The following is a 16242-nucleotide window of genomic DNA, read 5'->3' on the forward strand; positions in this document are numbered from 1 at the left end:
CTTTTGCCGCTGAGCTAAATCCCCAGCCCCTGAGCTAAATCCCCAGCCCCTTAAAGACTTTATTTTGAAAAAAATTTTTGTTTTGTTTTTTAAATTTTTTTTTGGCTTTTGGTTTATTTATTTATTTATTTATTTATTTATTTATTTATTTATTGTCTTTTTGAGACAGAGTCTCGCTGTGCAGTTCAGGCCAGCTGTGAGCTTACTTTGTAGCCCACGCTGGTCTCGAACTCACAACTATCCGCCTGCCTCAGCCTCCCGAGTGCTGGGATTACAGGCGTGCGCCACCACGCCCGGCTTGGCTTCTGTTTTTTGATGTCCCGGGTTTTAAATGTTTGTGTGGTGAAATCTCTTCATTTTTTCCTCCCTTTCCTGATTTCTTTATCTGTGTGCTTAAGAAAGCGTGTTTTACTTTTCTGTCACAAAGTCAGACATTCTGGGTTTTTAAATTTTCTCTCTTTGCTTTTAATCCTTTCATAGAACTCTTAAAACATGTATTAAAAATCTAACATAATTCTCCTTGACCGGCACAAGTAATTGTTCAGGTTTATTTTTATTGAATAACCCTCTTTCCCATCACTTGGCTCTTACTTTTTTTTTTTAATTTTAAAGAGGAAAAAGCTCAAATTTCAAAACAAGATAACAGGAGGGTAACAAGTTAATACATTGCATATAACAATATCTTAAAATTAGTTACCTTTAAATTAGTTACTCAGACTATAAGATATCAGCACTTAATTGTCCAGACAATATTAGCACAGGGCTGGGGATGTAGCTCAGCAGCACAAGTGCCTGCCTAGCAAGCGCAAGGTCCTGAGTTTGATTCACGGTACCAAAAAAGAAAAAAAAAAAGAGAGACAATATTAGCACAAACCTTTCTTTTCAATGAACTAAGAGAGATTAGTAGTATAACTATCTGAACTATTTTGTATGTACATATATATATTTAAATATATATATTTGCTTCTACTTTTAACCCAAATTACTGTATGGATTAGGAGCTTAGCTGGGCCCCATTCTGTTTTGCATGATGATTCTCATGCCAGGAACACATATGAATCATCAGTCTTTTTTTTGTCTTTTTAAGACAGGGCCTCACTATGCAGTTCAGGCTGGCCTTGAACTCACTTTGTAGCCCAGGCTGGTCTTGAACTCACAACAATCCTCCTGCCTCAGCCTCCCTAGCGCTGGGATTACAGGCCTGCGCCACCACGACCGGCTACGTCTTGCATTCCTAAACTGCCTTTTAGACGTATAATTACCAATGAGCCAATACTGATTCATCATCCTCTAAAGTCTACACTTTATTCAGCTCTCTTTAATTTCTCTGTAGTTTGTTTTGTTTTATTTTTGAGACAGGGTCTCACTACGTCACCCGGGCTGGCCTTGAACTCTCAGTGATCGTCCTGTCTCAGCCTCCTGTGTGCTGGGATTCCCAGCATGCGCCATCAGACCTGGCCTTTAGTTAGTTTTTGGGCTAATGCTTTGGAGGTAACTTTGGTTCCCACCCCAGGCCCCGTATGACATATAGTTGTCATGTGTCTTAGGCACTTTGGGTCGGCTTTTTTTGAGGACCTGGCTCGTTTTGGGGAGTACTGGTGGGCATTTGGTCCCGTAGCTGGGATTTGCTGGTGCTTCTCAGGTTCAGCATGTTCTGGGAGGAAGACCCAGGAGACGGTGCAGTCATCGTCATAGAAACGCACACCCAGGTGGGCATGACGGACGCTGCCTACCATCCGGGCACCTGCCTCGGGTAGTGATGGTAACAGTCTCCGCGGGGAAGACGCCCGTTTCCCTCTTTCCACGCCGCCCTCCTGACAGGAAGTGACTGCGCGCAGCCCATGCCGAGAGAGAGTGCGGAGGGCCACCCCGGGCCCGGGCCAGGGCGGGGACGGATTCCTCCGTGTGCAGGAGTTGCCTCCTCCGCCCCATTTCTTTATTCTCTATTAGCGCTTTATCCGTAGCGGCGTGGAACCTCGGCCACTTAGTTCATCCTTTGGGCTCGAGTCCAAGGCTACTTTGTTTATGTTCTGCCTCAAATTCTTTGCGCTTTGGTCATTGGAAGCTCGTTCAGCTGGCTCCCGCGTCCCTGTGACACACACCCGTTTCGGGATCCAGGATGTTTTGAAGAAACTATTTTTATTTACCCTTCATTTCTAAGTGTTTTTGGCTTCCTGGCACGGCAGGCTGCGGCAGCTCCTCTTCTGTCTTCCTTGGCCCGGTGCTGGGACTAGCTGCTCTTCCCAGAGCCCCGGCTCCTCTCCTGGATGGAGCTCGGAGTCGGCCGCAGGCTGGGGGCTCTGCGCGCGAAGACGGGGTCCCTACTTCCAGACCGGTCCTGGGGTCCTCGGCCGCACAGCGGGAGGGCGCTGTGCGCGGAGCCTGCGTGTGTCCCCGCGCCCACCAGCGCTCCTAGATGTGACCGTCTGCATCTATATTAGACTCAGCGCGAGTTCCTACGGGCGTCGCCAACTCCAAATTATTACCACATGGCTCCTTCTAACCTTTCCCACCCGCAAGCGGAGCCAAACATATGCTGCTTATCTGTGCGTCCCAGGGCAGCGGGACGGACCTGGCCGCGCCGCCCACCGTCCCTCTCCTTCACCCCACCGCTCCAGGGACTTAGCTGTGGGTTCAGCACGGCGAGCCCGCACCCCGTGGGAAACGGCCTTTTTAACCACAGTCTGGTTCTTTTGCCTGTGGTTCTCCAGGCTTCTTTCATTTCCAACACTGCTTAGACAGCATTTCCTCCTTCTTTTGGTGCTGGGGACAGAACCCAGGGCCTTGTATATGCTAAACGTGTTTTCTAACTTTTTATGCATATTCTTCATTTTCAAAATATTCTTGAGCATTTATTCTTTCAGATAAAATGCACACTTGATCTTAGCCAAAAGGCCGAGAAGCGATTTTCAGGTAACATGTAAAAGCAGGGCGTGGTGGTGCATGCCTGTCTTCCCAGCATTTGGGAGGCTGAGGCATGAGGATCATCATGAGTTTGAGGCCAGCCTGGGCTACCTAGTGAGACCCTGTTTCAATAAACAACAAAATAAATGAACAAACAAACACACAAAAAAGTCCTACTGTATTTTTGTATGGATTTCATTAACATTTCCTTTGGGGAAGAATTAGTGTTTAAAAAAATTATTTTTTAAATGAAGGCAAGTTTCTTTCTCTGTTCACAGATTTATTTCCTTTAGTAAAGGTTTATAATTTTATTTTATTTCGTCTTTTTGAGACAGGGTCTCCCTATGCAGTTCAGGCTGGCCTTGAGCTCACTTTGTAGCCCAGGCTAATCTGGAATTGGCAGTGATCCTCCTGCCTCAGCCTCCCAAGTGCTGGGATTACAGGCGTGCACCCCTATGTCCAGCTATAATTTTATTCTTATATGTTCCATCCTTTTCACTTAAAGATTATTTCTAAATATTTTGTTTTTTGTTACTGTTTTGACCAGGCTTTTTCCGTCACATCTTTTTGCAAATGAGGTTTGCTAGCACGCTGGAAACGGATTTGACTTCATATATTTCTCTTCTTTCCAACATTTTTACAGAAGTTTTTTTAAACTATTTTTTGGGTGATGTTTTCTTGGTTGACAGCCCCAGCTTGTCTGAATTATAGCACTGCCTCCTCTTTTCCAGTCAAGTGTTTCTTATCTCAGACGCCTGTATCACTTCTCAGCCTGAACATTCAGGGCCCAGCCAAGTCCTGGTGCTGGCTGGGGTCTTCCTCGTCTTGTTTAGGGTTTTACACCATTTGCAGAATGATGCTGGTTTTTATTTTGTTTTTGTGGTGCTGGGGCTGGAACCAGGGTCCCCTCACATGCTAAGCAAGTGCCCCCCACTGAGCTGCACCCCAGCCCTGTGCTGCTGGTTCTTAGTTTGAGGTTTTTGTTATCAAAGGGAAGATGATTTTTTTTTCTTTTTGTTTGTTTTAGGGACTGAATCTCACTATGTAGTGCAGGCTGGCCTCAAACTCACGGTGATCCTCCTGCCTCTGCCTCCCAGTGCTGGGATGACAGGTGTGCAGCACTACACCCTACACAAAAATTGATTTTCTTCAAAAATGCTATACTTTGGGCTGGGGGTATAGTTCAGTGGTAGAGCACAGTTAGCTGGTTTTTGGAGAAACTGTTTTTATTTAGTGAGGCCCTGGGCTTGATTCTTACCACCAATAATTAATTAATTAAATAAATAAATACATTTTTAAAAGATACTGCAAAATTGGTTATGTTTAGCCAGGCATGGTGACGCATGCCTATAATCCCAGCACTCCAGAAGCTGAGGCAGGAGGATCGCTGTGAGTTTGAGACCAGCCTGGGCTACATAAGTGAGCTCAAGGCTGGCCTAAAAACAACAACAAAATTAAGCATGTTTATAAAATATTCTGATGACAAAATTCTCAAGAGATACCAACCCTATAAGATATTCTGATGTCCTTCCAGGCCTCGTATGTGCCTATGTGTGCGGTGTGTATACCTCTACCTGGCGATATCATACCCCCTTAATTTGAACAATTATAGCACACAGAGCATTTACAACCCCGCCCCCACACACTGTATCCTGCTGCCTTTCCTCGTGTCCATGGGCCCCACTGGGTGTTTTATTCATCCCTATGTGCAGCCCATAATGACTCCATTCCTGTGGCCTGTGCTGCACACGTGGAACACACCCTCCTTCTTTTTCTGTCTACCTCCCCTCCTCTCCCATCTCTCCCTCTGTCTCTTGGTTCCCTTCCTTTTTACAAAAGACCAATCTCCTTGCTTCCTGTTATCTGCCTTTTATTTTGCTCTCTCATTTATTTAGTGGCTGTGTAAGATGACCCAGTAGGAACGACCTTACTGTACTCACCCATCCCAGTAATATGCAAAATAGGTGCTTCTGGTGCCTTTACAGTAGACACGCGCACGTCTGCAAATGGATCTGCGTGACAGCCCAGAACAGAACTGTTTTGTCAGAGTGCGGGAGCAGGGCCAATCCTGACCCATTCCGCCAAACTAACTGCTCCAAACACGCTGTCCCAATTTGCCCTCTTGCGGATGGAGTATGAGACTTTGTCTAGCCCGTGTCCTTGTGGTGTCAGGGGGCATCAGTCTCCTTGTGTAAGGGCCTTGTGTTTGTTTGCTAGGTGAGACCTGGAGCCCTGCTTTGATTGGCATAATGGACTGCTGTCCAGTTCTCCCCCGGCTGCCCCTGGGAGCCCAGGTGCTCAGCCATTTTTCCTAAGGGAGGCGCTGGCTTCAGGTGGCTGGGGGTGGTGGAGTGGGGTGTTTACTAGGTCCACCAAATTGCCTGTGGACTGGTACAGCTTGGGCTTGGGCTGTGTGCTTTTTTTGTTTTTATTTTTGTGTTTTTTTTTTTTTTTTGAGACAGGGTCTTGCTATGTAGTTCATGTACTAATTCATCGTAGTCTGGGCTGGCCTCAATATTGTGATCCTCCTGCCTCAGCCTCTTGAGTGCTGGGACAGGCCGGGCTGTGTGCTTTGGAGCTGTGTGCGTGTGTGTGTGCCTGTGTGAGGGCTTCACAGCACCCCTGAGTGACGCTGCTACTAACCCGCTTATCGTGAAGTAGCGGTCTATTCTCAGGCGGCAGGAAGGAGCCTCTCCCTCCGCCGGCCCCCAGCCGCTCTCCTCTTGGAGGCCGGGAGGCCTGTGTGCCCGTGAGGTGCCGGCCCAATTCTGCACATTGCCGCCGTCCCTCCCTCCCTCCGCGCTGCCTGATAGTTCCAGCCGCCGCAGTGGCTCAGGAACTGCGAATTCCAGCAGGCTGGACATCCCCCTTCGAGTCCCCTGGTGTTTTGCAAGGGGCCAGCTGAGTCTTGCAGAGGGCGGCGGGGGCAGAGCGGGACCCTGTCAGGGTCACTGCTGCTGGAGGAGGGGGAGCGTCCAGAGTTGGCTCCAGGACGCCACCCCGCTTCGAGGAAGAAGGGAACGACTGGGAAGCGGCTGGCCGGGGGTGTCCTGAGGCTGGCCCGAGTGCCCGGCTGCGGGCTGGCTGTCTCCTCCAGCGCTCCTCGTGTGTCCGGGGGCCGTGGGTCGCTGCACATCCTCCTTCAGCCGAGTGGAAAAACCCCCCTTACGGACAGGGGCATCTGGGCCGGGCTTCTGGGCTCATCTGCCAGACAGGGCTTGAGTGGCACCAAGGGCGCGGGCTTCTTCATCCCTGCGGCCGGCCGGCCGGCTCTGGGGCGCTGCACGCCACATCTGCCCAGCTGTTCGGCAAGGGCTCGCCACGATCACGCAGCTCCCTCCTGTCTGGGGGAGGGACCCGGGACTGAGGAGTGGGTGCCGCGACTGCAGCCTTCTGCGCGGGGCAGCTTGGACGCCGACGGTCTGCTCTGGTGGCGGTGGCCGTGGGACAGCTGCTGCTCGGTTGCTCTCCTCAGTGAAGCGGAGGAGGGGTAGGACCGCTAGGCGTTCATGAGTGAATATTTGTCAAACGCTTGGGGGAAACCCTGGTGCTCAGAGACTCTTCAGACAGTGGAAGTGGCTGTCATCCCTCTCACCAGTGTCACTGTCCTCATCGTGTGGAGGCAGTGGAGACGGTGCTGAGAGGCCCAGGCTTGGAGCCAAACATGTGAACTGGGATGTTGGACAGGCTGAACAGCATCCGCTCAAAATTCCCGTCCTCCTGAGACCTCAGGATGGGGCCTGTTTGGGCCTAGGGGCCTGACTGCGGGAAGGAGTTCCGTGCTGGAGGTGGGGCAGCCTCTGCTCTGACATCCGCGGCGTCCCTGTAGGAAGAGACGTGGACAGAGGAAAGGAGGGAGACGACAGCGAGGGGTCTGCACACAAGAGCACCAGGGGCAGCTGACGGCCCCGGAGCCAGAGAAAGGGCTGGAGCTCGCTCTCCCTGGAGCCTCGCAAGAGGGAGCGGCAGTGCCCCGACCCTGCCCTTCCGGCCTCTAAGACTGTGAGCAAATGCACGTCTGCAAAAGCCTCCAGCAGCCCAGGAAGCCGCCAAAGACGGCAGCACCGCTTCTACCTGTGTGGCCGTCCCCGAGGGCATAAGCCCCCTCAGTCTAGGCGTTCTTAGTGGGAGGAGGGAGGGGAGCATAGCGCCCAGCTACAGCCTGCGGAAGAGGAAGTGCTCCGTGCGGAGACGGCTGTTGCCACCATCTCCGCCGCCACCACCACCGTCCTCACCACCGTCCTCACCACCGTCCTCACGGCACGGCCACCACCCTCGGCGTCGACATCAGGGCTGGGTATGGCTCAGGGCTGTGCTGAGCCCCGGGTCGACCCTTAGCACCCAGAAAGCACCCTGACTGCGGCATCCTGGCCGTGGTTTGAGCTTGTCTCCCATAGTGAATGTGCCGGAACCTGCGTTCCTCAGCGAGCTCCTGTTGGGGGTGGGACACGAGTTTGGGTCCTGAGGGCTCCATCCTCACGAATGGCTGAATACCATGTGGGAGGAACAGTGTTAGTCCTCGCTGCGTTGGGCTCATGATCACAAGGAGAGGTCGCTGGAGAGCGAGCCCGGCCCTCAAGCTGTTTCTCCATGCATGTGCCTCCCCTTCCACCCTCCGCCTTGCGGTGCCCGAGCCCAGCAGCTGCTCCGCCATGATCTGGGGCTCCCCAGCCTCCAGAGCTGGAGCCACATAAACCTCCATTCTTTATAAACCACCGGGTGTCAGGTATTTTGCTACAGCAACAGAGATGTGTAACACAATCCTCAGCAAGATCAGCATCAGCTCTGATACCCACTTCCTCCTCCCCCACTCCCCCGCCCACGCGTGGTCCACGGCAGCATCCAGATGGCAGTGTGTTACCATGTGAGGCGGTTGGGGGCTTTGTCCAGATGTGCCATCACCCTGGGTGGACAGGGTGAAGAGGGAGAAGGAGGGGGGCTCTGGTGACCCTGGTCATAGGTGCCCTCCAGCAGGGACAAACCAGTGTCCTGCGCAGTCCTGGCCCCTCAGCCCCCATCCTACTGGAAGACTTGTCCACTCTGCCTGGAGCTGATGGTGCCGTAGGCTGCAGGAAAGACAGGCGCAGCCACGGCCAGCATCAGCGAGGGCCGGGAAGTCGCCCACCTCCATCTCTCTCCCTGGGGCTGCTGGGGCGGGTGGCAGGTGCACACCAGGGCAGGGGACGAGGAGGCCTCTGCCCGCCCAGCCCCTCTGGCGTCGGGAAGCGGAGCTCACCCCAGGAGTGATGGCTCCGTCGACAGCAGCTGGCTCCCCGGGCACATTTGGGGACCATCTATTTGGAGAGAGGGAGGAAAGGCACAGGCGTGCCCGCGCGCACACGCACGTGCGAGGCCACACCTCCTGACTGCATTCTCTGGGGGGCCCCGGGCCGACATGAGACAGCTCTTCCCTCAGGACTGCCAGCCCCATCTCCGGCTGAGTCACAGACACCTCTGTCGCCTGGTCATCTTCCCTGGGCGGGGCTGAGCTCTGCACGTCCCACACACCCCCCTCCCCTGTCCTGCCGCGCGGCACCCGTTTCTCTGTGCAACTGTGGCAGCGTGCGGTGGTGGGGAACGGGGATCAGGCAGGCCCAGCGCCCGGAAATAGCTGTGGGGTCTTCCTGGTGCCTGGCGTGGTGCTGGGCACAGGAGGTGGAAAGATGACACAGGTGTCACAGCAAGGAGCAGGTCAGTGTGGGCTTCACCCAGGCACACTCATTTGGGTCATGACGGGGTCAGATGAGGAGGTGGCTGCTTTTTCGGGCTCCTCAGTTCAGTAGGATTGACTAAGAAATGTGGTACTTACACACAGTGGAGTACTACTCTGCGGGAAAGAAGGCCAAGCTTGAGTCATTGGTAGGAAAATGGACACACCTTGAGACCATAATGCTACATGAAATACTTCGGGCACACAGGCTTAAAAGTTGCATGGTTTCTCTTACATGAGAAACCCAAAGCATAAAGAATGAACAAAGTGAAAGACAGATCATAGGAAACAGGGAGACAGGTGCTTTGCAAAAGGGGAGGGGGCCTAGAGATGGAGAAGGAGGGGAAAGGGATGAAAAGAATGAGGATGTGCTCTGCGCATGCACCAGCACCCGTGGAGGTAGGGTAAGGGGAATGCAGTCATTAGGTACTGCAAGCAGGACTAATAATAGTAATAAACCAAGCTTCAGCAATTTAGTGACTTAGCAAGACCCTATCTTTTTTTTTTTTTTTTTTTTTTTGGTACCAGAAATCGAACTCAGGACTTTGCGCTTGCCAGGCAGGTGCTTATACCGCTGAGCTATATCCCCAGCAAGACCCTGTCTTAAAATAAAAAACTTAAAGGGCCAGGGATGTAGCTTGGTGCAAACAAAGGCCCTGGGTTCCATTCCCAGTACTGGAAAAAGAAAAAAGAAATGAAAACCAACAGAGGGAGCAAATGCAAGCGACCAACATTTTGTTGTGCAAGGGTGAACTGAGAGCAAATCAGTTCCTCTTTACTGTCCCTGTCCCTCCATGACGGACAGAGCACCCTGGCCCCCAGCCCCGCAGGAAGCACACAGAAAACCTTCAGGTGCGTGCCAGCCCAGCTTGGGAACCAGATGTCCAGAGAAGCACTGGACATCACCAAGAGGTCGTGCTGTGGGGGGCAGAACAGAGCCAGAAGTGGGCGCCCCGGGGCTTCCCATAGCTCACAAGTGATGGGCGGTTAGTAGGGGGCAGGGGGCGATGGAGCAGGACCAGGCACTAGGATGGTGGGGTCTCAAAAAAACAAACAATGAGTGAGGCTCTTCATGGCTCATTTTACAGATGGGGAAACTGAGGCTCAAAACGGTGAGCTGAGCTCTCACTGGTCCCGTAGCTGGCAAAGAGCTTGGTAAAGGCCAGGGTGGGCAAAGGAGGACAAGATGGGAAATATAGACGGGGTTGGGGGGTGTCCACACTCCTGCTTGGTAACGGGGCAGGAGGGGCGCCCGATAGCCCCATGACTTCCCTGCCGAAGGACTTACTTCTGCTGAGCAGGGAAGTTTCACAGGGGGACTGGAATTTGGAATTCCGGAACCAAAAATAGCCCATTACTAGAGTTCAACTGAAGACGCCATTGAGATGTTTGCCAAGGAGGGCAGCTGTCCACGCAGAGCCCCCGGGCGCACCTACCTGGAGTGTGGGAGTTGTGTCCCGCATGGACAGTGCGGCTCACTGGTTGGCTGTGACCTCCGCTACCGCTGCTTAAAAATAAAACCTCTTTTCACTAGGGAGCGTTTCAGATATACACAAAGGAGGCAGAGAGTGCGACTGCTCCCCGCACCCGTCACCCCGCATCACCAGGTGGCTGCGCAGTCACCCCGCCGCCCCGCCGTTGGCATCCTGTCACTCGTGAGGTCACTTTACAGACTCCGGTGCACGGATCTGAGCTGCACAGCCAGCCCTGGAGCCCTCGTGCCAGTCGCCACATACAGCGTCTCTCTCCCTCACCGCTTCCTCTGCCCTTGTTAGGATCGGGGAGACCCCGAGTCCAGTCGCTGCTCTCCCCCCAGTCTGCGGGCTGCCCCTTCTCTGTTCGTCAGCTTTTCCTGCTTTCAGCTACCAATGGTGGACCAAAAGCCAAAAACAGGAAATGGAAACGTCCAGAAATCGTTCTGAAGCTTTAAACAGCGCACCACCCCGATTGTGTGATGAAATCGCGCAGCACCCTGCCCTGTCCTGCCTGTGCCTGAGGCCCCTGGACCTATGCTGTACATGCCACCTGCCCGCCAGTCTCTTAGGAGCTGTCTTGGTTGTGGATCGACTTGGTGACTAACCAACACCAGCTGGCTGGTGTCCATAGTGTTCACGTAATCCCTATTCACCTAGAAATGGCCCACAGCATGATAATAGCGATACCGGCAATTTTATTACGGCATATTTTGCTTGTTTGGTTTTGGTTTTTTTGAGAAAGAGTCTCCCCATGCAGCCCAGGCTGGCCTTGAATTCCCGGTGCTCCTCCTGCCTCGGCCTCCTGAGTGCTGGGATGACAGGTGTGTGCCATTGCGCCCGGCTGCACTGTATGGTTAGCATTGTTCTACTTTGTTATTTGTTATAGTCGTTCGTCTCCTACTATGCCTAATTTATAAATTAAGCTTTATCACAGGTACTGTGTGGACGTAGGGGGAAAGTTGTATACGCAGGGGGTGGTACCCTGTGATTTCGGGTCCCCCTGGGGATCTTGGCATGTACCCCCTATGCACGAGGGGGACTCCTGCACATAGATATGCCGCAGTGTGCTTACCCACTCGCTGAGCGTTGGATGCTGCTGGCTTTGGGTCGTTGGGATACGACCGCCGGGAACATTCGTGCGCAAGCCTCCGTGTGGATGTGTGTTTGCCTGTCTGTGTGAACACCAGAATGTGGCCGAGCTGGGTCCTACGGTACCCGACGCTGGGTGTTTTAGAGACTGCCGTTGTTGTCCAAAATGGACGGACCGTTTGCATCTCCCCTGCGCTGGATGGACGCTCCTGCTCCACGTCCTGGCTGATACTGGTGGGGCCGATCCGGGCACCTTTCCCCGCCACGCCTTTGACCGTGCTGATATCCAGACCGGGTTTCCGGTCCCGCTGTGGTTGGATCCGAGCTGTGTGTTCCGGAGTGGATTACTCATTTGTATCCCTGTCTTTGTCTTTCTTTTTCACTGAGAGTGGAAATGCGTGGGAAGGGAGGGGAGGGTGTTCTTAGGGCGTCTTGGTCACAAAACGTTGAGGACTGCAGTTGGGAAGGAGGGACAGCGCTTACCTTTTGCTCCATCTCTGAGCTCCCTGGAGCCCTTGAACCTGGTCTGGGCCTAAGGGCATCCGGACCTCTGTTCCCACAGATATCGGCCCAGTGACGCTCACGGCGGACCCAGTGGTGTTCCAGAAGGAGCTGCGAGAACTCTATGTGCAGGTGGGTCGCCCTTGCCCCGGGCTGCTGGCCCTTGCTTTTGTTCTTCCCGGCTTATGACAGAAACCAAGTCTTCGCCCCACCTGGGAACCAAGATGGCGGCTTCCTCCCCCATGACTTCCTCTCAGCTCTGTGGTAGTCTGCACCCAGCCTGGGGACCCTGGAGAGCTGGACTGAAGGGGTTCCTTCCCTCCTGAGCCCTGTTCCTGGCACCTACAGCTTATTACTTGATGAATAAACGAAAGGGGAGAGGGAGGAGCATCTGTACCCAGTGAGGACACGGGGAAGCAGGGTCCAGCTCTCACAGGGCCCAGTCGGTCCTCGAGTGGCCGACAAGCAGAACAGGAGGAAGCGTTTACTGAAAACCCTGTGTGCAAATCCTGCGCCTGACGGCTGTGAGTGCAAACACGGGAACAGGGACACGTGGCCCCGTCCCACAGGGAGGTCTGTCTGCCGAGCAGGCGGGCAGGGGTGCAGGTGTACCTGGGGTCGATGCCAGGGCAGGTTGCAGAGGGGCTTTGGACGCTTTCTCTCGCCCTCTCCTGTCTGCGCCTTTATCCGTTAAGCTGTGGGTAGCGGGTGGCTTCCTGGGGCTGTCTGCTGGCTGTTCCCACGTCCTCCACAAGCACTTGCAACACTGGTGATTGAACACTCTGGCGAGGCTTCCTTGAGTCACCGGCCTCCCGTGCCAGAGCCCATGGGACGGGACCGTGTCACTCCCCACGGCGAATGCGTCAGATGAGGCTTGTCTAAAGCTCAAGCAGGTCCGACGCTACATTGTTCCTCTGGGAGGGAGAGACAGGTGGCACAGCGAGCCCGGGCGGGGACCCCAGCTCCCCTTGGTTCCAGAGGTGTCTCCGGGCGTCCTGTCTGAGGAGGCGGGCGGCAGCTGCTGACACGCTGCCTCTCTCCAGGGAGGTGGCGACTGCCCCGAGATGAGCGTGGGGGCCGTCAAGGCTGCCGTGGAGGTCGCCAACCCCGGCTCCTTCATCTATGTCTTCTCGGATGCCCGCGCCAAGGACTATCACAAGAAGGACGAGCTGCTGCGGCTCCTGCAGCTGAAGCAGTCGCAGGTGAGTGGAGGCCGGGCCTCCAGCCCAGGGAGACAAGTGGGGCTCCCACCCCCCTGCCAGCCTTGCTCCTGGCGAAGCCCGGGCCAGGCCCCTCCCGTGCACCTGTCCGAGTCTGTGCCTTCTGTCTGCCTCACTCAGCCCCTCTCTGCTGCCGCTGTCCCAGGGCTGGGAAGAGAGGTTGGGCTTTTACTTCCCGCGGCCTTCGGGCCGCTCTGAGATGAGGCGACCTCCACACCCTCTGTGCTGTAGATTCTCTCACTTATTGAGCACCTGCTGTTTTCCTGGCCCGTGGGAGCCCTTGTCCTGCCTCGGCTCAGGATCCCCACGCAATGGGCGCGCTCGCACTCAGGAAGCCCGAGAGAGGGTCAGGCTCGCCCCTAGCCGCTCCGTCCTGCGGGAGGTGGCCGGGGCAGACCTGAGACGGGCCGCACGTCCATCTTCCAGGTGGTCTTTGTGCTGACGGGGGACTGTGGTGACCGTACCCACCCTGGCTACCTGGCCTACGAGGAGATCGCCTCCACCAGCTCCGGGCAGGTGTTCCACCTGGACAAGCAGCAAGTGGCGGAGGTGAGTGAGGACGCTGCCGTCCCGCACCCCGAGGGGTCTGCGCCTGGTAGCTGAGCAGCGGTCAGGGCTGTGCAGTGCTGAGCGCCCCTCACATCCGTGGTGGGTGCAGGAGGCTCTCAGCGGGAGCGTGGCGATGTTACCTCGCCACACCTCCCACCCAGCCCAAAGGCGGGTGCTTTGGGTTTTCTGGGCAAAACAATTTACCGGTACAGAGGCTGAGGTTCTGCCCACCATGTTGGGCGTGGTGGCTCAGCCTGTAATCAGAATACTCTGGGAAGCTGAGGCAGGAGGATCTCAAGTTCAAACCCAACATAGCAAACTCAGGAAGACCTTGTCTCAAAAAAAAAAAAAAAGAAAGGATGTGTATGGGGGAGAGGGTGGGGGCTGAAGGTTTGGGTCAGTGTAAAAACCTTGGGTTCAATCCGAATGACATTTGGCAGAAGTGCGGGTATGGGGCTTCTTCCAAGCTTCTCCCCAGAGCCTGGGGACCCGAGGTGGGTAGAAGAGAGCGGGGGCCACCAGCCTCAGGCTGTGTTGTTGGGAACCTGGCCCCTTGGCCTGATGGCCACCATCCAGGTTCACCGGAAATCCCTGCCGTCTAGTCCCGGGCCCACACCCGGCCCTCTTCAGGGTTCTGGGTCTGCTGTCCCCGCTTCCCAGCAGCCCTGTCCTTTCGGGCCAGGGTAATGGCACGATCAGCAGCCAGCTCTCCGGTGCCTGGCCCCCTGGTGTCACTCAGCCTTGTCACTTCACACCGCCATCAGGATGCCCCAGAGCCTGCTCAGCAGACCTGACGTCCAGGCCACTGTCTGCTGTCTCCCGTAGTGTGCGCAGACCTCATCAGGCCCTCTGCCCTTCTCACCACAGTCTGTATTCTTCCCTGGCCAGCTGCTTACGGCCTGCGGCCTCTGCTGGCTGTTCAGCCCCCTGCTCCTCCTACCCCAGGGCCTTGGCACATGCTGCTGTTCTTCCAGCCTGCCTGCCCAGCTCCTCTCCCCTCCCGCCTTCTCACAGAAGCCATCCTGATTTCCTGTGGACATCAAGCCCCCTCTCACACCCTCTCCCACTCCCCACGCTGCTTCGCATAATTGTCGTTTTGTGCTTGTGTGATTATTTTATGTTCCTGAGCTCGGAGCTCCCTGAGGGCTGGGCCATGTGGGTCCCAGTCTCCGCGGCCCATTTGCCACCAAAGTAGCAGGTGCTGGAGAGACAGCCGGGGGTGGATGCCATGTCCCTGCCACCGGGGGCCCTGGGAGGAAGGGGAAGCGCTGAGGCCGGCTGGCGGTGGGGCCGGGCTGCTGTCGCCTCCGGGCAAGGTTTCGTGTGCTGCATATTTCTGAGCTGCAGGGAAGGCTTTCCAGGGCTGTGTTTAGATTAGCGTGCCTTTACTCCCTGATGACAGATGGCGTTTACAGTTCCTCGCGACACGTTCGGCTTCGGGTTTTGGCGTGTCAGTCTCCCCTGGCGCTGAGCCCCAAGCGAGGACGGGAGGCGTCACAGAGTGGACGGATGGCTCAGGGCTCGCTTTTAGGGAGACCTCGCCAAGCAACTGCCTGGGAACAGGTTTCCTGCCCGGAGCAGGTCGGACACAGGTGGCCGCAGGCCGCTGGAGGGTGGCGGGGCGGTGGGGAGCACACAGCTCGGCGTGATGGCCCGCTTCCTGCCATGGGAGCCCGGTGGGCAGGTGTCTGTCTTGCAGGGACCCTGATGACCGGACTGGCTGCCTCCGGGAGGGGCTGGATCCACTCCTTCCCGGACACGGAGCCCTGCAGTTCCTTAGTTTAATGCCTTGGCCCGGCTCCTTCCAGACGTTCCCAGACCTGTGGCCAGCTCGGGAACGCGGTGGAGCAGCCAGGGCTGGTGCCCCCCCACCGGCGGGAGAGCTGTGTCTTCCCAGGGGCTCCAGCTGGGAGCGGCCTCCCCAGAAGCACAGAGAGAGGTCCCCAAGCCATGCCGTGCGGTTAGCTGTGACCCTTGCAGGGCGTGTCCAGAGCAGCGGGAGCGACTTGTTCCGCACACCGCTCTCTCCCTCACTGGGCACCTGCGGCCTGCAGCGCGGCCTTAGGTGATGGGGTGGAGCAGACCCCTGGTCCAGGATGGGCCGCCTGCTCCTGTGCACCGAGCTCTTCCCGGCAGTGGCGGTAGCCCCTTAGCCCCAGGAGCCCCGCTTGGGGAGGTGGAGGCCAGGGTGGCACCTCACATGGACGGGACCTTGTTGGAGGCAGGCCATGTGGCCTCTAGTCCCGTCCCAAAGGTGTGCATTTGGGGTGGGGATTCGGGGAGGACCCAGAGGTAGCCCACGGCCCTGCCCAGCACACCTGCCTCAGTGGGCCGTCGCTCGGCCTGGACGTCGAGGGGGTGGGGGGCGGGCGGGGCAGGAGAGGCGGCACACCCATCGTCCTGGCAGCCCCCCTCCTCGGCCAGGGAAGTCTCTTCCAGGAGAGCACGGGGCCTCTCCCTCTCCTCTGTGTCCCCCGCGTCCCCCACTTCCCAGCTCAGCGTGGCCAGTTCTGGGGACTGGGGCCCCTTAGGACCCAGCGCAGCGGGTGCAGGGGACAAGCTGCCCCAGTCTGCGTGTTAGACGAGGGAGAGGCGACTGCTTTCCAGGATGGACGGGCCAGGGAGGGGGCGGGGAGGTTCCCACCAGGTGGTTCTGGTTAGGGGACCAGGAGGGGCCTGGAGGTGACCTCATCCTGGCCCTCCCAGGGACAAGCAGCGGTGGAGTGCTCGAAGCCTGGGTTGGGGACAAGACCTGCCTGGCTTCTGCATGCAGCTGTGCCCGCTACCTGCTGGG

General features: G+C 56.1%; 1 protein-coding gene across 1 annotated transcript in view; it reads left to right on the forward strand.

Annotated features, from left to right (window-relative positions):
• The window catches only part of Hmcn2 (hemicentin 2), a gene marked incomplete in the record, with an annotated part of 130718 nt that overhangs the window by 3849 nt on the left and 110627 nt on the right, over nucleotides 1-16242 (forward strand). The window contains 3 exon segments of the mRNA XM_013506721.1: nucleotides 11741-11811; nucleotides 12723-12881; nucleotides 13326-13448. Of these exon segments, the coding sequence (XP_013362175.1) occupies nucleotides 11741-11811; nucleotides 12723-12881; nucleotides 13326-13448 (353 nt within the window).

Source organism: Chinchilla lanigera, unplaced genomic scaffold, assembly GCF_000276665.1.
Source record: "Chinchilla lanigera isolate Chin_1 unplaced genomic scaffold, ChiLan1.0 scaffold00112, whole genome shotgun sequence".
Taxonomy (NCBI): domain Eukaryota; kingdom Metazoa; phylum Chordata; class Mammalia; order Rodentia; family Chinchillidae; genus Chinchilla; species Chinchilla lanigera.